Here is a 22,266-nt window from a genome sequence, read left to right as displayed (position 1 = left end):
TTATAAAATTGCCCTAATTGGCTACAAAGTGTTGACCACTCTGATGCCCTTAAACATATTTTGTTTACTTTCGAGTTTGGATCCGTACCTCACAAGGACGTGCTTTTCTGAATTCTCTGCGTCCATTCATCATGCATCATCAAGATTTATTAAAGAGTCTGTGCCTGCTGAAACATCTCAAGAATATATTTCAGCTCAACCTTTTCAAGTAAAATTCTACGGTGTGTAGAGTATTATTTTGTGTTAATAGCATCTTAACCTTTTAAGGAGTGAGTTATTTTTCCAAAACGGAAGCTAGCTAGTTTTAGTTAGCTTCCGTTATAGTACCTAGCAACCTAGCATAATACTCGTAGCAATGCTACTACCTGCTAGTGTTACTTGTTAGCCTCCTAATTGTAAATTTTGAAGCCATACTATAGCGTTTGTCATATAGTTTTTGTCTATCGGAAAATAGTCGGTTGGAATGTTCAGAATCACATATGTGTGACGCTACTCCTTTTAAATGCGAATGAAAAGTCAATTGAGACAAGGGTATGAAACAGTCATGGCAGGAGGGTGCTTTGTCCCACTGTGATTGTGTATTGAAGTACAGCATGTCTTTGTCTCCAGTCACGTACCCCAGGGGATCTCCCAAGGCAAGAGAGAGGAATCCAAACAGAATCTCCTCATGGGAAAATGACACATATAAAGAGATTGGGCTACAGTTTACTCAGAAGGAGGTTGTCTCTATTTAGTACATTGGACTTTGATGATAAAATGTGACTGGCTTGTATATGCGTTGCATTAAAGAGAGCCCAGTACTACCATATATTTCAAATTGCTGAACTCAACTAGTCAAATAATAATATGTAACTTACATTATATATGATACAGTCCTATGTCATATGAAAAGAAGAAAATTGAATGAAAAGGATAATCGAGACAAAAATGTTTTTAATATCCTGGCATGGTTGAGGAAGTAGAAAAACCATGACCATGTGCTAAATGTCTTTTTTTATTTATTCTTGTTGTCCCACACAGAATAAATAATGTAATTATTTACCAACTATTTTTGCATACAGTCCTTGATCAAAGCCTTGCCACTCTATGCATTAATTTATGTATGTGACTATGTTCTGCATAGGTGATGCTTAATCACACTTGTTGGCTTGGTGGTACTAGTGCTGGGTACCACCTGTGCTTTCAACGCACACACATACACACATTTGTGTCTGCAAATATCTATTCCTGTCCTTGCGTGTGACAGAAAGTCAAGTTACAATATTAGTATCATTCTACTTCTAATTTTTTAATGAGATCTTATTCATTTTGTGTTTGGTCCATTGTATAATCTATGTCTACTTAAGCTGTGGTCATTACTTTGCTTTATCCTGAAGTATGGCTAGAGAGGTAATAGACCTTGGACTGGTTGCCTGGTTACAGCTTCCACAGGTCCACCAGTAGGTAACCTTGTAGCTACGGAGCAAAATCTATCAAGCAGTCTTATTGGACTCTGCATCAGAAGAACTAGCCCAAGCAGATGGCCTATCAAGAGAAGCACTCCATCTGATAACAACAATGTGTTTTCAGAGATAGGCGGGGGGGTTTCAGTCATCGCGACTGCACAGCCTTATGTGAAAAACAACCCTCTACCTAAACTGTACCCCTAAAAAACGAAATAGAAATTTCTCTGCCAGGTTCTTAGCAATTGAGACGCAATATTTAAGTGAGAGTCCTTAACTTCGATGGTTATCCGGTCTTTCCTCACCAGGTGTGTTGTTGTAGAGCTCAACAGGTCTCTTTCTCTCCAGATCTTCCTAGCTTATTTCCCCCATCTAATGTGACACCACTGTGGGAAACCAATTAGAGCAACCCTGAAAGACCTTGCAGCTTTCAGAAAGCTTACCAAGTGTCTGTCCCTGGAACATGTGATGTGTGTTTGAGGTAGACTGTCCTGGCAGATCCTGAGGATATCCATTGTCTTCTCATAATGAACAGTTAGTTATCATCTTGACTAAATAGAGTCATTACTAATGAGTTTATTTATTGACTCACTATCACAAATTGACTGTGTGACTTTGCACCTTATCGAATCGCTTTCAATAAAGGAGAATACTCCATATACATGGTTCACGGTCTTCGATGCTAGTGGGTCACATTTCATCAACAGGAACTGATAATCTGGCTTGTGTGTTTGCCCAGAATCAGCAGGGTGAGAGATAGACTGAAACACTTTGAACACCACCATTTATTTTGGTAGATAAGACTATATTCCCCCAACCTGTTCAATTGTCAACAGGATATTAAATGTAATTGTTTCATTGTCAAATGTATTTTATGCATAAAAGTGTAGTCCCATGTTTGAGTTCCATGTGCTATAAGATAATAACAGAACAACCTTTGCATAGTCTTTTCATGAGTCTTGATACACTGCCCAATGTCATTCCCAGACCACCCATTTAAAATCACTCCTAACAGTCCTGTATTTCTTCCGTTTGAGCAATAAACCTCCCTTGTATCGTGCTTTACTGTGTGCTGTGCCATACGGGGAGTTGTACGAGACGGGTAGGCCTACTGCTGAGTGAGGTCCAGGTTTGACGACACTGCATAAGCGGATGGTGTGCTCTGTGCTGTGCCTAATTATCAATGCCACTTGCTGAATTCTCACATCTCCATTCGCTGTAACGAGTCTCATCAGGTGTTTTGCAGTGTCCTCTAGTGGTTAAAAGCTGTAAGTACACCAGTCCCGTCCCTAAACATGCCATCAATGTCTTCTCCACCTTATGATGCAAATATTTCTTGCCTTGATTTTTTACATATTTATCCATTGTGTGGCAGTAGTGGACTGCTGGGTGTGGGAAAGTAGGCTGCTTATATGTGTCGGACACGGGCGTCAAGATCCCCACTAGAGATGGCGCAGATAGATATATAACAAATAGAACGCATTATGGCACCTTCCCGCAGTCAAATTCCATGTAGCTACAGCGTTTAGAATTGTATTTTTCTACATCCTGACCAGGCAGGTCTGGAGTGGAAGGGTGTATCGAGTCTAGTAGAGAGTGGAAGGGTGTTGCTAGCAAGTTCACAATGGAGTCCTACGATATAATAGCAAATCAGCCGGTCGTGATTGATAATGTAAGTTAATAACGTCAATTAAAAGGAACAGTTAACGCTATGCATGTTGCTAGGCTAGTTTAGCTAACGCCTGGCGATATCAATGCATATACTAGCTCTAGCTATTGTATGCTGCTGAAACGCCAGTCTTGAACAATCAAAACGTAGTGGTGTCTAGCTAGCTAGCCTAGTTTTGTTGACATACTAGCTAGCTCGGTGGCTAAAGTTGGGTAGCTAGATTACGCCGGTACTGTAGCTAGCTAGTTAACGTTCCTCACTGGTGGTGCTGGACTATTTAACTAGCACCACCATATTCTACGCCCCAACTAAGCTTATTCGTGAGGCTGGCTAGCTACATTAGCCCATTCTCATCAATTAACATTATTTGGGGATGGAGTAGCCTCGCTAGCTAGCCAGACAGCAACGTAACGTGAGTGTTTAGTTGCTGTTTAGTGGCGTTTCTAATAAACTGTATGTTGTATGACACTGTCGCCTATTTTGTGTCGTCTTATTTTTTTTCAGGGCTCTGGTGTTGTTAAAGCTGGATTTGCAGGGGACCAGATCCCAAAGTACTGCTTCCCCAACTAGTAAGCCATCTCCATCTCAAGCATCTGCAGGCCCCACCTTGAATGAACCAAACCCCAACAAGATCCAAGATCCTTGCACGATAAGATATTAAATGAATTATGTTTGATTTTGTTTTAGTGTGGGTCGACCCAAGCATGTTCGGGTGATGGCAGGTGCTCTGGAAGGAGATCTCTTCATTGGACCTAAAGCTGAGGTAACTCGACCCCATGACTCTACTGGTCTGTTATGTTCCTGACGGTGAGAAGTGACAAGTGCGGTTATTTTGGTTTTCATGTCTGACCATCCCTTTCTGTCTGTGGTTCTAGGAGCACCGGGGACTTTTGTCTGTGCGTTACCCCATGGAACATGGAATAGTGAAGGACTGGAATGACATGGAGAGGATCTGGCAGTACGTCTACTCCAAGGAGCAACTTCAGACCTTCTCTGAAGAGGTAGGCCGTCAGGTGGCTGAGCGGTTAGGGAATCGGGCTAGTAATCTGAAGGTTTCCAGTTCGATTCCCGGCCGTGCAAAATGAGGTTGTGTCCTCGGGCAAGGCACTTCACCCTACTTGCCTTGGGGGAGTGTCCCTGTACTTACTGTAAGTCACTCTGGATAAGAGCGTCTGCTAAATGACTAAATGTAAATGTAATATATGATGCATAAGCATCCTCGCACCTCAATGATTCACATACAGTAACCTTTGGATGTCCTGTCTTCCTAACATGTTTGGTATGTTCTACTTAATCCAGCATCCTGTGCTGCTGACAGAAGCCCCGTTGAACCCGATTAAAAACCGGGAGCGGGCTGCAGAGGTGTTCTTTGAGACCTTCAACGTACCGGCCCTCTTCATCTCCATGCAGGCAGTGTTGAGCCTGTATGTTTATATATACACAACATGCAAACTATGAGTCAGAGATGACACGTATCTGTGACCTACACCAATGCGCGGGGTTTCCGTTTTACAGCTATGCCACAGGGAGGACCACGGGAGTGGTGCTGGATTCTGGGGACGGGGTGACCCATGCCGTGCCCATCTACGAGGGCTTCGCCATTCCTCACTCCATCATGCGGGTGGACATCGCCGGGCGGGATGTCTCGCGTTACCTGCGCCTGCTTCTGCGTAAAGAGGGCTATGACTTCCATACATCCGCAGAGTTCGAGGTGGTCCGCACCATCAAAGAGGTACATACTTTGCAGTGACATGGGCAGTCAGATGGCTGAGCGGTTAGGGAATCGGGCTAGTAATCAGAAGGTTGCCAGTTTGAGTCCCGGCCGTGCCAAATGACGTTGTGTCCTTGGGCAAGGCACTTCACCCTACTTGCCTCGGGGGAATGTCCCTGTACTTACTGTAAGTCGCTCTGGATAAGAGCGCCTGCTAAATGACCATGTAATTACATTCTGTCGAACGATGCATGGCACATTTGAATTCCACACAGTCTTTCCTACAGTTCACATGGCACAATAAATGGTACATTTTGCTTATTTTGCTTTTTTTTGGGGGGGGATAAAAAGTATCACATACAGCAAAGGATTAAGAAGCTGAAGTGCCTAATTGTGACAGAATTTCAGTAGTGAAGTCCTCTTAAGCCCTGTCACATTTTCTTCTGTCCTTCTCCAGAGAGCATGCTACCTTTCGTTGAACCCACAGAAAGATGAGACCTTAGAGACCGAGAAGGCGCAGTACACCCTCCCTGATGGCAGCACCTTGGATGTGAGTCATGTCTGTTGTTGTTGCCACAGTTTCAGTATTGCGGGGGGTGCTATGTTTCCTTTCGGAATTCTGAATCACATGACTGTCGTGCCCCTGCGTAGATTGGTCCTGCCAGGTTCCGAGCACCTGAGCTTCTCTTCCGTCCAGACCTGATAGGAGACGAGAGCGAAGGAATCCATGAGGTTCTGGCTTTTGCCATCCAGAAATCGGACATGGATCTGAGACGAACTCTCTTCTCCAACATTGTCCTCTCCGGAGGCTCCACACTTCTCAAAGGTATTCGCTGAATTTCAGTGTTTCATTTCTTCCTGTGACAGCAGCCCACGTATCAAACATCGCAGGCCAAACTCCAAAGCATTGGGTCGGAGTTCCTAACTCTATTGTTTTCTTTCTATTCAATAGGTTTTGGAGATCGTTTGTTAAGTGAAGTAAAGAAATTGGCGCCAAAAGATGTAAAGATCAAGGTACATACTTAGAAAATTATCAGAGAACGTATTCATGTTTTATTACATTCCCCTTGGGAGTTTCAGCGGGACAGAAAATACGTTGAAATTCATCAAGTATAAAACAGAACCCCTAACAGCACTAAACAAATCAAATTGCTTTGATTTGTCCACTAGAAATCACAATGGGGAATTTAAGCTAAATAATAGATTTAGATTTATTTCCGTTCTGAGTTCTCTCTGATGTCATGTCTACTGTGTTTTCTCCATTGTAGATCTCTGCGCCTCAAGAGAGACTCTACTCCACTTGGATAGGGTAAGTAAGGTAGAGGGGGGTGCATTTCACAACAGGCTTAATGCACCCCCTGCTAAGCCTGACTAGGAAAGTGTTACATGCCGGAAACTTACTGTGGTTACTCATACTAGTGCCCTCAGTGTACACTAAGAATCATTTGATGCTGGGATATACAGAACAGACAATAGAGGGGGGTGCATTTCACGACAGGCTTGTTGTATTCCTTCTTGCCATGAAATGCACCCCCTGCTAACTCTGACTAGGAAAGTGTCACTTGCCTGAAACTTACTGTGGTTACTCATACTAGTGCCCTCAGTGTACAGTAAGAATCATTTGATTCTGGGATATACAGAACAGACAATAGAGGGGGGTGCATTTCACGACAGGCTTAATGCACCCCCTGCTAACCCTGACAAGGAAAGTGTTACATACCTGAAACTTACTGTGCTTACTCATACTAGTGCCCTCAGTGTACAGTAAGAATCATTTGATGCTGGGATATACTGAACAGACAATAGAGGGGGGTGCATTTCACGACAGGCTTGTTGTATTCCTTCTTGCCATGAAATGCACCCCCTGCTAACTCTGACCAGGAAAGTGTTACATGCCTGAAACTTACTGTGGTTACTCATACTAGTGCCTTCAGTGTACAGTAAGAATCATTTGATGCTGGGATATACAGAACAGACAATAGAGGAGGGTGCATTTCATGACAGGCTTGTTGTATTCCTTCTTGCCATGAAATGCACCCCCTGCTAACCCTGACAAGGAAAGTGTTACATACCTGAAACTTACTGTGCTTACTCATACTAGTGCCCTCAGTGTACAGTAAGAATCATTTGATGCTGGGACATACAGAACAGACAATAGAGTGGGGTGCATTTCACGACAGGCTTAATGCACCCCCTGCTAACCTTGACAAGGAAAGTGTTACATACCTGAAACTTACTGTGGTTACTCATACTAGTGCCCTCAGTGTACAGTAAGAATCTCTCCATCTAAGGTTTACAACACAAAAAAAAACACATTTTAATTCCACATCTGTTCTTTTCTTTTGTTCTTGTTGCATGTTCTAGGGGCTCCATCCTGGCTTCCCTTGACACCTTTAAGAAAATGTGGGTGTCAAAGAAAGAATATGAAGAAGACAGAGCTCGTGCCATCCATCGGAAAACCTTTTGAAGAAGAGAGAGGGAGGGAGAGAGAGAGAGAGAAGGAGAGAGCTCTGTCTACAAGCCTCTGAATGGAGTCCACCAACTACTCTACACTGTAATACCCCTTCCTCTTCATCTGCAAGGAGAGGGATGGCATGCCTTCTACAGAACCCCCTACACACATCCTAAACTGGGGAGACAGGACAGGACTGCCGATGTTGAGCAGAAAGATGGACATCTTGACACAAGCGGGCATCTCTTGATTTTATTTTATTTTTTTAACGTTTATTGTTTAATGCAATGCTCATCATCATTTGAATGCAAAAGTATAATTTATTGTGCTTCTGGTTTACTCCATTTCAAGTAGAAGATTCACCAGTTGACATTGCTAAGTAAACAAGCTGCTTTACTTTATGGATTCCGTTAAGAAAAAACGTGCCCTGTTTGGCTTTGTAACTATGGCACTGCGTATATACTGTAGATCCCTAAAGAGCATGTTATCACTTCTCCTTTCACACTAAGACTTGACACAGTTACAGTGAATTGAAATTATACAATTATCAGTCACTTTCTGTTCCCTTGTCATTGTATGTAGTACCCAATGAACGGAAGAAGAAAATAAATTACAGAGCAGAAGCCATGGCAGCTTGGATGATGGTGGTGGTATTATTAGATGTTTAGAAGTACAAGCCAAGTGTATGAAACCTGTCCTGTATTTAGGTGATCATCATATAACCGTGTTGATAACAGTAGTATGGTTACAAATTCCGGAGGGTACCATAAAAAAGGCACTTTATAGACAGCGAATCAAAATAAAATGTAAAGTTGCTCCACAGTCGTATACTGGATGACAAGATGCACCTCAATGATGGTATTTTACAGTGTAATTGGAAATAAGTGTTAAACCTTGGAATTAATAATTTGACCTTGAAACATTTTGAACATATTCTTGTTAGTTCTCTTTAGTTTAAGATTTAAGTTTAAAGTTGATGACTGCTCTAAGTGATGGTTATTCATGATTATGTTTTGTATCATGGCAAATAAAGGTAAATTCACGTTTTATTGTGTTGTGGTTATTTTAATGGTACGCATTTATGAATTGGACTATTATATATACGGTGTTCTGAACATTATCGAAAAAACAATAAACCGTTCTCTGTCTGGGTGTCACGGACCACTTAACAATGCCCAGGCAACAATGCCCAGGCGTATTAAACGAGTATACGTTCATTCACTCGGGCCAGTGATTGGTTCACATAGTTTCTGATTCAAGATTCTGTTGGTCCGTGATTGAGCATGAAAGTGTACTTCGTTTGCAATCACTGACCATTCCGTGGTGCAAATGTCTTGAAATAAATAGCCAAAGAAATGTTATGAGGTGCTTAAAGGACATGTTTACCTACCATGGGCATACATAATTGCTTTTGAAATTGTAAATTTCGGATAATTTTTTTTAGGTATTAACAATACCTTCCCGAAATATTTATATTCTTCTTTATGTGACCGGGTCGCACCGTATCATTACCCAGTTGCGCAAAACGAATAAACCTTAAAGAGGTGACTACTGTCATGTCTTGTCTGTGGCGTCTCTATTACTGACTGCGTACAAATAAAGACTCGATAGTTTTGAACTAGCTAGCTTGTAGAGCTACATTTGTTCACACGTTGCATTTGATAATCAGGACTTGGTATAAAGAATGAGAAGAGTTACCTTATTTGCTAACGGTACATCCAAAAATGGCAAGGTACGTAGCTTCTAGCAAGTATGTATCTAGCTTGCCCCACACACATAGCCTACTGCTGCTGTCAGCTAGCTAGATGGTTTGCTAACGCGGCCCATTAACGCATAGTCTATATCCATGTTTCGTGTACCCAGACTTTATATTTGAGCCCAAACTTAACAGTTTTATCACTTTGCCTTCTCCAACAGGTTGTAGCTGTATATGGGACCTTGTCCGACTTGCTATCTGTAGCCAGCAATAAGTTGGGAATCAGAGCTTCCAATTTTTACAATGGAAAAGGTGGTCATATAGATGATATAACTCTTATCAGGTAAGGCTAGGCATCTTTTCTTGCTCTGCCCAGGACTTAAAATATTAGCGAGTTAGCATAAATATAGTCAAAAGTGTCTGTAGTTTGTTCAATTTATCTTTAGCGCGTTGCCTTGGGAGCTGAACTGGCTTCCAAGAAAGTGATGATTACAGCGATATTGACCTGACACGTGAGCGTGTGTTTGCTTTTGGTGTGATCTGTCACTCTTAAACAGGGATGATGACGTGTTGTATGTCTCAGAGGGAGATCCCTTTGTCGGTGAGTTTAGGTGTCTCTAATCATGCTTATTCTCTCATCCTCGCAAACCACCTCATTGAAAAACTAATAACTCCTGTATACTCCTGTATACGTGTGTATCGTAGACCCACAGAGTGATATTAAGACGTCCAGCTCACAGCCTGGGGCACAGACTGATTGGTTGACTCTAAATATTGGTGGACGTATTTTTACTACCACACGGTAAGATGAAGACCTTGTTCCGTGATCTACCCACACAGTAGTGTTGGTTGGTTCACCCTGGTGTTCATGAGATCTCACCCCTTCACAGGAGCACCTTAGTCAGCAAGGAGCCAGAGAGCATGCTTGCACACATGTTCCGGGAGAAGGGTGAGTTAGAAGTCAAAGATGAACACGGTTAGTGTTTCTCCGGTTGTGTTATTCATATTACTAAGTTCAGCTGTATGTTTGTGTCCACTGTAGATGTTTGGGGGAACAAGCAGGATGAACATGGGGCCTACCTAATCGACCGCAGTCCTGAATACTTTGAACCTATTCTCAATTATCTGCGTCATGGCCAGCTCATTATAAATGAAGGAATTAATTTACTTGGTAAGTGTGGCATGCAAATTCGGGGGATATGCTTAATCACTGAAAGACTAGACCACTGGAATTTTACCATCAGCAATAAACTCGCTATATCTTCCAGGGGTATTAGAGGAGGCACGCTTTTTTGGAATTGAACAGCTTGCAGAGCAGTTAGAAGTAGCAATGAAGGTGAGTGAACTGCTAACATGCCATGTTTATGTGCTGTTATAATTTCCCTAACATATTCAAGGTACCTGACCTATTTCCGCTGTGTGTCACTTCTTAGAACATCCAGCCGGCTGATGACCACTCCCCCATTTCTCGCAAAGAGTTTGTTCGGTTCCTATTGGCCACGCCCACCAAATCCGAGCTTCGCTGTCAGGTATAGGACAGGACTATTGCTCTAAAACCACTCCACCATTTAATACATATTCTGTCCATAAGGTAATAACAAGTGCCTTTCTCCGATAAGGGTCTGAATTTCAGTGGGGCGGATTTTTCTCGGTTGGATCTGCGCTACATAAATTTTAAGATGGCCAACCTCAGTCGCTGCAACTTGGCACACGCCAACCTGTGCTGTTCTAACCTGGAGCGAGCGGACCTGTCAGGGGCCAACTTGGATGTAAGTTCCCCCTATCGTGGTCCAGCAGAAGACTGCCATCAACTAATACAACACAGATTCACTGTCCGCTGTACTCTCTGCTTGCTGTTATAGGGTGCTAACTTACAGGGGGTGAAGATGCTCTGTTCCAACGCTGAGGGGGCCTCGCTGAAAGGATGCAACTTTGAGGATCCGTCTGGATTGAAGGCCAATCTCGAGGGTAACCTATTGTATTTACATACCTACTGAGAGGCTATTTGGGATTGGTAGCAACACTGTTAAAACTGGAGGATAGGTACAGTATAGCCCAGTGGTAGAGAGATACACTGCAGATCAAGAGGTCGCAGGTACAAATCCCCCTGGGCTTTGAATGAAAGCATATGCTGAATGATTACATTACATAACAATGACATAACCATCACATAACCATGACATAACCATGACATAACCATGACATAACCATGACATAACCATGACATAACCACCGCTTGTGGATGTCTGACTCCTCAGGTGCTAATCTGAAAGGTGTCGACATGGAAGGAAGTCAGATGACGGGTATTAACCTTCGTGTGGCCACTCTGAAAAATGCTAAGCTGAAAAACTGTAACCTGCGGGGTGCCACGTTAGCAGGAACAGATTTAGAGGTAAGAAACATGAAAGGGCTGTTGGAGGGGTGAAGGATTAATGGATGGTCGGTCCTCACAACCCATATCTGCTTTTTAATCTTTCATTTAATATATTCGGCGGGCACCGTTTCAAGTTTCCAGTCTTACGGTGCCATCGTTGTGTTTGCTGACAAATTCCAGAACTGTGACCTGTCTGGTTGTGACCTACAAGAAGCCAACCTGAGAGGCTCCAATGTGAAAGGAGCCATCTTCGAAGAGATGCTGACTGCACTGCACATGTCTCAGAGCGTCAGATAAGTCTGCTCGTTAACCCCCGACACATTCCACCTGGGCCCAGCCCAAACCGCCAGCCCTCCCCCCGCCCAATCACACCTAGACGCCATGGAACTTCCTGTTCCTCTACTTGATGCACATCCATGGCATTCCACCCCGTTTCTTAATTTTTTAGCTTTAAATCTCTTGCACTGTAGCACTCTCCATGGTTCTTGACCCTTAGTTGTCCCCAAAACCAAAATATCTAATGTTGGAACGTGTGTTTAATCCTCTGTCTACCTTGCAATCCTAGCAGTGACATTTTTTCATAGTTTATGCTTTGCACATAAATATCTATTTTGTAACTTGACAGCATTTGTGTAAGCAAAAAATGATGTTGAGAATGGGATTCCACCCTCCAGGCTCGGCTTTATGGGACATAAATCTAGGCTGGAAAGGCCAAAGACTGATGTGATGAGTAACTGTCGCTGTGCAACTACATTTATATCAAAGAACCTATTGTTCAGGTAGCCTATGCTTTAAGATGACATTTTTTTTTATGAACAACAAGCCATAATAAAACATGGTCAACTTGGCCAAATATTTTATCAGAGTGCACCACACAAATACTATGCTATGGAATATTCTGGAAAGAGGCTCTAAACAAACTTATGCAATGTACTCTTTCCAGCGTTCACTTGTCGGCTTGTGATTCTCTTGAATAGTATAGTCTGTCTTTTGTTTTTGTGTTCTGTGAATCTACCTCCTGTTTACCCTGCCAGACTGATTTGTATTTGCATGCATTTCACTGTGGTTCTGCTTATCGTTGACGTGTTACATTGCATCTGCCATTCTCTATATTCAAATGTTATAGCAAATAATTCACCTGTAATGTAGTTTGATGGAAGGAAGAGTTTATGTTATTATATACTGTCTGTGTCATGTTCTAGCTCTGTTAGGAGAAGGATAGTTATGGAACCACAGTCGTCCAGTGTGGACCAACTAATGGACTGGGCATATCATTCAATCATGTTTTGAACTTAACGCTTTGCACAAATATGTACAAAATGGTCAAACTGTTATGTCACACTTAATCAAAAACACCAAAAATGTGTATGGTGCTTGTAGATGGTAACCTAATGCATTTCCAAACCAGGGCTTCCAAGCAATCAACGTCAGTAGGATAAATGTTATTACTGCTGGACTGTGTTAGTCACAGAAACAATCGTATCTTAGTTCTTTAAGGACAGTGTCTGCATTTTTTAAGACTGAGTGTAATCATCTTTGATGAGTGAAGTTTTCTCTTGCTGTAGCATAAAGCTCTTCAGATGCAACATTTGCTCTGTTCTAAAGTAGGTGCCCTGCCTATGCAGATAATGAAGGCAATCATGCAGAATATTGCACCTTGAGTGTGCAGATTACACCAGGAGAATGTTATTAAACGAGCCATGGAATTTGTTTTGACACATACTGTATTCAATATGGCGAAAAGACAGTGGATCTATGAAGACTGTGGGATCCTCCCTGTCTATAATTATTGCACTCAACACGGAAATGTATTTCCATAAATAAAATGACTGTTATGAGTAAACAATGTGTCAAGCTCCTTTTTTTTTATTACTAATTGGCGAGTCATTTTTCTTAAGGTTGCGGTTAATGTCTGTTAGTCTACTTTGATGATCAGACCTGTGAAGATTAAAATGGCCGCAATATACTGTTCACTGTGTAGCCTTCCATTTGTATTGTTTAATGAAAAAAAGGCATATATATATATTGAAGAGCACTATCATACGTAAGTATACTTTAATCCTCTTCTTTAATCTTTTATAATCTTTTGAAAGTCTCTTCGGGGTGCCAGTGTGGGGTTTAGGACCTTGTGGATAAACATGTCTGTAATCCCACTTTGTTTTCACCTGCACTGGTGAAAGGTGAAGCTAGTAGGATCCTATAAAACCTCAGAGGGAACCGGGGGCTGTATCACTCACCCAGGACAGGTTAGAGAAGAGCCAGTCAGGTACAGTATCATACTACCTTGTTGTTCTGCCTTTTTAGTCAATGTTTAGCCTGTCTAAAACAGGTGATGTTGTCTCTTGTAGGATGGGAGAGAGGAACTTGGTGTTGTGGCTGCTGCTGTTGGGAGCACTGATTCCCCAAGCCTGCTGTCAACACTGGTCTTTTGGACTGAGCCCAGGGGGGAAGAGAGCTGCTGATGGCTTGTCAGAAACACTGGAAAGTGTAAGTACCGAACCTTGATGTTAGAGCACAATGCATTAATGCTGATACGTGGTTTAGTTCCGCTGCCTCTAATTCTGATGATGCATTTCTGCAGATTGTCGAGGACCTTCCCAAGATGGATGGACCCTGCAGTCTTTATGACTGTACTAAAGTCTGGCCTAATGTCAGACTGTACAGACTGAGGACATTGCTTGTGAGTTACAAATGATCTGATATATATTTTAAATTAAAGTATTTGCCTTGGATTCCTACAGAACATCATGACCTGATCTGCAATTGATGCATTTTTGTTTAGGCTGGCCTCACGGAAAAAAACAGTGGACGCCAAAATATTTAGCAAATTGTATGCAACATTTCTCCAATAAACTTTCACCGAATCCTTAGTGTGTCTATTATTTTTGCACCCAGGAAGGACCTGTAGTTCTGAATATGGATAATTCTTATGCATGTAATTCATGTACTTTACGACTTACGCAGGACCTTTATTTTGAAAGTGTACTAGGCGAACACTAGGCAGGGAGGCAGACAGCTAGCTAGGTTCGCAAATGCATGCTCTCAGACTTTTAGTAGGCCTAACCTACGTGTGTGAGTAGTTTTTCTTAGTTCATAAAATGCCGTGGATGTTGCTACAGTTAAAATCCGTAATTAGTTTGTCTTGCTCAAGCCCAAGGGGTTTCCAAGAAAGTCATATGGCCGCGGTTTACATCTGTGGTGTTAATTCAAGCTGACACTGCAGAGCTAGCCTCTTCCTCACAAAGTCTACTCGTCTTACACGCCGGGTTTGCCCGAATACGCAGATGATATAGGAGTCTAGTCTATCTTCTATTCTCAGGATGGAGTCTAGTCCGCATTGTGCGCATTGTAGCCTCCAAGCTGCGTCCGCGAGTACACACCAAACACTAGATGAGATGGATTTTGAAAGAGGTTAGTTTTCAATCTAGGCTACTATTTTATTTTACACAAACTGAGGCCCTTAGTTCTAAAATGTCTGTAATTTAAAAAACATGCAGGTATATGGTCAGCTGCAATGAATGGTGACTTGGGTAGGACACAAGCACTTCTCCAAAAGGGAACAGAGCCAAACCAAAGAGACTCCTCCAATTACACCGCCTTGGTGAGGATAATTTAGTCAAGCCGTTAAATAATAACACAACTGTTGCGTTCGGGATGAAAAAGAAAAGCGTTCTAACTGCGAGTGGTTTTGGGATTTGTTTCAGCACTATGCCAGTCGTAGTGGCCATGAGGCGGTTTGCAGATTGCTCCTTGACAGTGGAGCATGTGTCAACGCCTTGACGTTAGGTCGAGCTACTCCGCTCCATCGCTCTGCCTACTGTGGGCATGATGCCGTGGTGAGGATGCTGCTTCGCCACGGCGCTGACCCTCAGCTGTGTGATGACGATGGATCTTCTGCCTTACACAAGGTACAGCAACAAATCCAATTGTTGAAAAAAGCCGTGTCATTGGCAGCAATTTATCCAACCTAAAACAATTGCGGTGTTGCACTTAGCACAATGTTTTTGTGATCTGTTTTAATGAGCAGGCTGCGGCGCAGGGTCATCAAGAGGTGTGTGACCTTTTGATCCAGCACTGTCCAAATCTACGGAATTTAAAAAACAAGAAAGGACATTTACCTTACCAACTTGCACCAGAAGGACACCTACTGCAGGAACTTATAAGACCGCCTCTTTAAGTACAAGAAATTTCTGATGACAGTCACAACATATAGCTATAACATTTTATATTAACTGCGACAGCCAATGATTTCAAGGGCACCTGTTTGGCCAATGTCATACATGTCAGTGATTTCTGTTTAGTGTAGCCAGCAGGGGGAGCTCGTATACCAGCTATCGTTTTTTACAGTCTCGCATACGGATGTTGGCATGTTCACAAAGTTCAATGTCATCAGAAGAAACTTGTGTCTGTGAATAAAGAAATGTAGCTATGAAAAAGGTGGACAAAGACAGTAAATGAAAAAGTGAATGAGCTATCTCGTGAGAGCATTCTGTCATGTAACACATGGTGTCAGACCAACCTACAAAATAAACAGTTCAATATATAGTTTTCTTATATTATTTATTATACTAATATGGTATGAGGAAATTGTTTAGTATTTGTGTTTGGTGTATTGAGTGTTACCTTGAACGGTCTGTGATGCTACAATAGTTTATGTCTCACAGGCCCTGGATGCAATATTTGTTTACCAGTTGACCGGATGTCTTTGGGTGCTTATGTTGCCTTGGCTTGGAAGGGCTGGAGGCACAACATTATACCCTGTCTGATGGCTTTTCAGACTAGTCTCTCCTCATTGCTTCACTCATGTAAAACTGAGAATCCTGTTCTCTCTCTTTCTACTTCTCTTTCTCGCTTGTTTTTTAACCTTATTTTCATTTATGGACTCTTCCATCCAGTCTGACTCCTCCATCCAGCATCCCACCTCACCCTCATCCCTTCCTTACCCTCATCCAGTCCTTACCTTCACTCTTCCCTCCTCCTCCTCAGCCACCGCGCCTCCCTCTGTGCTCCTAGCAGACGCCGTGAATGTGGACACATGACAGAAACCACACGCTGGATTCGGGGGAACTTTCATTGGGCCCGCTGGTGGGTGGTGTTTCCACTGTGGCCGGCTAACCACATCCAGCGCCGTGACTGGAGGGGTGCCAGGCCACATCTGGAGCTCATTGCAGCTGACGCCACGCTGCATAGGGGAGGGGGGAGGGAGGAGGGAGAGAGTGAGGGGGGGTTAGGGTTAGGGACTTAGCAAAGGGGTTCTTAAGCCTCAGTGGCAAGGAAGTCCTTCCATGTAGCTGTGGAATATAGGCAGAAGGCATGGGCTAAGCACTCATGTCAGTTCATTCTGTTGTCCCTTTACGGTTCATAGCGAGATATGGTATATGCACGCTTACTGCATGCAGTACAGGAATAATCTGCGTTTGTTCTTTGAGGTTTCCATAGAAAGCATCATGTGCCACATGAAATGGCTGACTTCAGATGGCACACAGATTATCATAGCCATTCATATTTGATTGTTCCTCTGCCAGATTCTGTGAGAGTTAAACAATCACACTCAAGAGCTTGTGCTGTCTGAGGTTGGCCAATAAGAGAACTAATGAAAACCCCATGTGGAATCGGGAAACCGGAGGAATGTTAAAAAGCTTTTCTTTCTGAAATTTGTTTTCATGGGCTGGTTTAAATGGTAGAATTTCTGTCTTTGATGTGTGAAACTGGTGGATGGAAACTGGCTTGAGTTTAGCCCAATCTACTCCCTGTTTTACATGGATATGGCAAACTGTGTATACTGTACATTTCAGCGAATGCTTTTCACTTGCTCTTGCAAAGCCATAATAAGCCTCGTCGCCACAAACTGTGCTCATGGTTTTCCTGAAACCATCAACCAATCGGAACATTAAATGGGGACTCCTCACCACAACGAATGGGAATATGTCTCTTAAAGACATTTATTTGGAAAGCTTTGAAACGTCCTGGCTGAAGATCACACTTACTTGACAATGAGCCAGAGTTAAACCAGAACTGGAGGTTAGTCCTCATAGAGGTAGGTCTGAGAGCTTTGGTTGAGACGTATTTAGTTAGACCTGGAGAACTTACAAACAGACCACTGGGTGATGAATAACAGTGTTTCTTGGACTTCTGAAATTAAAGTGGAGTTTAAAAACACTGTTGACACTTCTCAACACCAGAGTTTGCCACGAATATGTTGCACTTGTGGGTTGGTTCGCTTTCACCTTTCTGTCCAGTACATCCCAAATCAGCTCAATGGGGTTAAAGTCTGGAAATTGCTGTCTGACTGCGTCCCATAATTTGAAGCCAAACCTTTTGTTCTTTTCTTCTAAGGTAGCTCTGACATAGCCTGGAGGTGTGACTTGGGTCATTATCTTGCTGTCGGATGAACCTTTGACCAACTAGAAGTATACCAGAGGGTATTACATGGCACTGCAACATACTGCCACAGCCTTTTTTATTTCAAGGTGCCACTCACATGGTGCCACTTGTTTACCATTTCAGTTCATCCACTGAATCTGACCTGCTTAAATTTAAACAAAAACGGGGGTGTTCTTAAACCTTTGACCGGTAGTGTATATGTGTGAATAAAACCGGTCTCATGTGTATTGGATGAGCAGTTGTGAATGAAAAGGGCCATCTGGTTTAGATACAACTTACTCCATGGCCTGGTCTCTGTCATCTTGACTGTGGGAAGCGTTCTTCTTCCACCTGTTCAGTTCCGGAGCCTGATCCTGGTCATACAGCTGCGGAGCGGAGCAGAGTAGGGCGTGTGTGACAGGCTGAGGTAATCAGGTAAATAGCTGGCAGATGGACAAATGTTTAAAAAGAGAGTGGAGTTCCAGACAGTGGCACAGAGTATTTCCCTCATATTATCTGATGTACATTGTAGGGAGGCTGGGGTGGGCTGGAGGGGCATAATCAAATCTAAAGACAGCTGCTGCTCAGAGATCCAACTTAATCTAATTGTGCCCCCACTCTCCGCTTCAAAGCAGTATGTTTTCTGATGATTGAAGTGATGTGGGAGATCTTCCCTTCCTCCTGTCCAGGTTAGCTGAGGATGGAAGACACGGGTCCAGAGGCGGATGGGTAACCAGGGGAACCTGGTTGCCACCCGGGTGCCTCAGGGGTGTTCAGATAGTCATTTCAAATGCACCTCAGGTTGAAGACTAGTGTTGCCCTGCCTCATCACGACTGCTCATTAACACGATGAGAACATACAAAATTACCATGAAATTCATTAGCACTCATTTCGATTTTCCTAAATGGGTTAATAGCATTGACAATAAGGAGGGAGGGACACACATTCTACTCATTTGAATAATAATTACACCTAAAAAGAAAATGATGTGTAAACTATTACGACAGCAAGTTTTTGTCATACTAGTTCCCAGATGTAGGGAATAAGACTAGTTAACATGTTGAAATACAGACTACAGACCATAGCAAACTTACATTCCAAAGCTATCAGAAATGTTTCTGAAACTCATTTTGTTTGTTCACCCTATTTTCCTATTTTTACACTGTGAAACCTCTCGAGAAATGTTGTCAGTTGTTAAAAGTTTCATGGATAATAAATAATCGTAGTTTCCAGACACACAGGAGTAGTTTCACGGTATTGATTATGGAGATGCAATCTCCTCAAAAGCATGCCTATACAAGTAAACCCTATCCTCTTTACCATCACTCAGAGGACAGCTGTGGTGTTCCTGTTGCATCACATGGATCATATATCTCCTTTCTGGGTTCCATCATGCAAAAGTAATTGACAATCGATCATCCCCTTATATAAACATTGGGGATGCCATGTGAAAATGAGACCCAGCTTAGCAACTAACCCAGGTTGTTGTCATGTTTAAGACAGTGGAAGAACACTAGTGCATGACTGGACTGAGCATGCTTCAGTATCTTTATCTAAAAACACACTTATTTTGGGGGGTAATTGTTAAATTCTTTGTTGTTTGTTTGTTTATGTAAATAGGTCTGGGGACAGGGAAAAAAAAAACTTTTGTTTTCCCAGGTGTCTTTTTACAACTCACTGTCAAGCTGGCTCTACATATTGTATGAAAATTAGAAAGGCACAATGGTTGACTACATGTGTGGGCAAGATACTGTCAAAGAGAACTTCAGCAACACCCTACTGTTGTCCTCCTCCTCACCTCGGATTTACCAAGCAGCTGTCCTTTCACAGTCATGTACTGCCCAGAGCCTAGAGACAGATAAGGGATGGTAAAAGAAATCTGGGGGAAATAGGCTCATTGAAAAAGGACGATCTGTTGCGTCAAGTGACATTGACCCCAGTTAGGACAATGAATCATCCAGCTGCATTCAGCACGGTAAGATCGAAACAAAACAATATGCGTGTAAACAATGGGGCCGCCTTTCACCCTGCGTACATAACAATTCCATGCTACACATGTAATTGAAAAAGATAATTGTGCTGATGAACTGAGAAGCGAAGGCACACAGGCCCTCTGTCAGCAGGTGCTGAGCACACACTAGGCCATTCATATGCGCATTCCTGTCCCTCCACTCTCTCTGTCCCCGGCCCAGCAGGTTCCCCCTGGCCACTCAGGACAGGGGCTGACACACAAAAGGGTCTTCAATCTGTCTTAGACAACAGCCTGCATAAAAGCCCGGAAAAGCCACAACAGCGTGATGTCAAAGACCAGCGTGGGGGTGGGTGGTTGGTTGGAGTTGGGGAGCTGCATGCGGGATGGGGGTGCTACTGATGGATGGATGCCGGGCGCGTTTGGTCTGGGCGTCGTGGCAGGACTGACGGGGGGGCTTTTTGTTGTGCATAAAAAGGATATTTGTACATGCCTAGTGACAAGGGAATGCAAACAGGGAAGGGAAGGCATGGACGATTAAACACCCCTCCTGGATGTGAGGAGCTAGGTAAATCAGTATGCAAACCTACTCTGGGCAGATATTGTTCAATAAGTACTCCAGGGATCCCCTGCTTGTTCTCATGCTGATGAGTAGTTTTCCATCTCTTTAGGTTTCTTTAGTGGACAGCGTTCGTGTATCAAACTGTCTCCTGGGTATTTTCTTACACTGAACAGTGGAGAGGGGTTGAAAGTAATGGGGTGCTCCGCCTTGTCAAACAAACTGATCATCAGTCCCATTGTGGCATAATGAACGTTCAACTGACTTTTAGACTGACTCAGTCGAGGCCCACCTCGAATGGAGATTCGACTCGATCTCCACGTGTGAGTAAACGCACGCTCATAAACCAGTTGAGACTTTTATGTTTCTATGACCACGGGGACATGAAAGCATTAGAAGAGAGAGTGGTTAATAATTTGTTAAAGGTGCATTTCAATAAACCTCCGATAACACAGGGTTCGGATTTTAATGGCCCCCTTGCATCACTCTTGAGCTTCTTGTCTTTGTTCTGTCTCCCTGTGCTGTAGTAAACCAACATGCCGGTCAGATAAATCTATCACCATTCCACTCACACCACCATTCCAACCCCCGCCCCAGACTTCAGTTACCATCATAATTCCTCATTAACTCATACTGTGTGCTACCCTCCTTTAAATAATGCAGAGGGAGAAGTGGGAACAACAACAAAAACATCTAAATGAAAAGTTAGGCCTACTTCTCTGCTCTTACAACAAACTGGGTAGTTGGCTAGCTTTACAGGGTGCATATCTGTCTCTTTACGTAGCAGATGTGGTGGCTTTGAATCTGTCTCTCATGTGTCTGGTCGTAATATATTTATTTAGAAGTCAAGGAACTCGTGCAAGATTGAGGGGTCCTTCTTATGAATAAGAACAAACAGAAAGCATATCTGGTTTGAAACCATCCTGTTTCCAAAAGCTTTATGTGCTGAACCAAACGTTTGACACTGTGGAGGGTTGTGAAACAATCCGGGGATTTAAACTCCCCACTACTCTGCACACTTTAGTTTTTTTGAAACGCAAGCATCAGCTCAGCTTTCTGTTTATGATCTGCTCCCAGGTTTTCCTCCTCCTCCTGTTTGTGTGTGGACACTGAAAGAAAAGATATCAGGGTTTTGAGGAAATGGATCTGTCCAAAAGAAACCGTGTGCGCTTGCCTGGAGCTGTAACCAGTCCAGAATCCGAGAGAGATTTTGTTTGTTCACTCTCTCATTAAGCGTAAGGGGAGCACAATGCCATTGTCGTCTGTGAGATGGCTGGGGGCTGTTTCCACTCATGAAGCTCCACACCCACGTTTCTCAGTGTCAAATCATACTTAATCTTTAGCCATAGGGTCCCAACTCCCTAACACGCACATGAAAACAACATTATCCACCTAAGGATGTCTATAAGGTTTGTTGAATGGTGAAATTATGATTGGTAATATAATAAATGAACCCCCTCTCATTTGGTAAGCTGAACTGGGATCCAAGTCAGATGAAAATAATTAAATAATTGGAATGTTAAAGAATAGAACATCAAAAAGAGAGAACACATATGCCATCCCCCAGTATAAAGTATGTGTTTGATCAGCCAGCACTGGTTAGCGTTAGTGAGTAACAGGATCATAGGCCAATATTCTGATGGTATTTGAAATGGTGCCAATGTTCATATGATGTATTTTTGTACTACTTTAAAGATGCCATATGCTTATTACTGTCAATGCACATTGGTGATGAATGGATTTTTCTTCGTTTCATATCCAACATCTTGATCCCTCAGAGATCCATTAAGTACTGCTCTGCTCCACGTTAAAGAATGATATTCTGTTCTATTCTACTCTATATAGTCTAATGTGATTTCCTACAGACCATAATTCTTCATGCCGCATGCCCCCTCTCTCCTGACCTGTCTAACTGTGCTCCTCATTAGTCTCTGTTGGACTAGTTCACACCTCATTGCCACCTCCATTCACTGCTACATTTAGTGATAAGCGCTCTTTAGTAGGTCAATAGGGGTCTTTAAGATCCACAT

At 42.9% G+C, this 22,266-nt stretch overlaps 4 protein-coding genes across 4 annotated transcripts; all 4 read left to right on the top strand.

The window, feature by feature from the left end:
- The first annotated feature begins 2,837 nt into the window (after positions 1 to 2,837).
- LOC134012296 (beta-centractin) lies at positions 2,838 to 8,323 on the top strand. Its single transcript, XM_062452086.1, has 11 exons — positions 2,838 to 3,114; positions 3,616 to 3,680; positions 3,799 to 3,874; positions 3,987 to 4,112; positions 4,411 to 4,535; positions 4,627 to 4,843; positions 5,280 to 5,372; positions 5,474 to 5,648; positions 5,775 to 5,836; positions 6,091 to 6,131; positions 7,187 to 8,323. The coding sequence occupies exons 1-11, from the start codon at positions 3,067 to 3,069 to the stop codon at positions 7,287 to 7,289; spliced, it is 1,131 nt and encodes a 376-aa protein (XP_062308070.1). The 5' UTR covers positions 2,838 to 3,066; the 3' UTR covers positions 7,290 to 8,323.
- Positions 8,324 to 8,802: 479 nt separating this feature from the next.
- Positions 8,803 to 13,008, top strand: kctd9a (potassium channel tetramerization domain containing 9a). Its single transcript, XM_062451671.1, has 12 exons — positions 8,803 to 9,006; positions 9,192 to 9,313; positions 9,528 to 9,571; positions 9,676 to 9,772; positions 9,861 to 9,919; positions 10,013 to 10,141; positions 10,239 to 10,306; positions 10,404 to 10,499; positions 10,590 to 10,739; positions 10,833 to 10,938; positions 11,229 to 11,362; positions 11,525 to 13,008. Exons 1-12 carry the CDS (start codon positions 8,959 to 8,961, stop codon positions 11,639 to 11,641), a joined length of 1,170 nt encoding a protein of 389 aa, XP_062307655.1. The 5' UTR covers positions 8,803 to 8,958; the 3' UTR covers positions 11,642 to 13,008.
- Positions 13,009 to 13,356: 348 nt separating this feature from the next.
- On the top strand, positions 13,357 to 14,235 carry LOC134012255 (progonadoliberin-1-like). Its single transcript, XM_062452006.1, has 4 exons — positions 13,357 to 13,610; positions 13,693 to 13,831; positions 13,926 to 14,024; positions 14,127 to 14,235. The coding sequence occupies exons 2-4, from the start codon at positions 13,694 to 13,696 to the stop codon at positions 14,166 to 14,168; spliced, it is 279 nt and encodes a 92-aa protein (XP_062307990.1). The 5' UTR covers positions 13,357 to 13,610; position 13,693; the 3' UTR covers positions 14,169 to 14,235.
- Positions 14,236 to 14,335: 100 nt separating this feature from the next.
- Positions 14,336 to 15,883, top strand: ankrd39 (ankyrin repeat domain 39). Its single transcript, XM_062452005.1, has 4 exons — positions 14,336 to 14,755; positions 14,842 to 14,945; positions 15,049 to 15,252; positions 15,372 to 15,883. Exons 1-4 carry the CDS (start codon positions 14,665 to 14,667, stop codon positions 15,519 to 15,521), a joined length of 549 nt encoding a protein of 182 aa, XP_062307989.1. The 5' UTR covers positions 14,336 to 14,664; the 3' UTR covers positions 15,522 to 15,883.
- Positions 15,884 to 22,266: the final 6,383 nt, after the last annotated feature.

The sequence above is a fragment of the Osmerus eperlanus genome, chromosome 25 (assembly GCF_963692335.1).
Source record: "Osmerus eperlanus chromosome 25, fOsmEpe2.1, whole genome shotgun sequence".
In the NCBI taxonomy this organism is placed as follows: domain Eukaryota; kingdom Metazoa; phylum Chordata; class Actinopteri; order Osmeriformes; family Osmeridae; genus Osmerus; species Osmerus eperlanus.
This window is presented reverse-complemented; position numbering and strand designations above follow the sequence as displayed.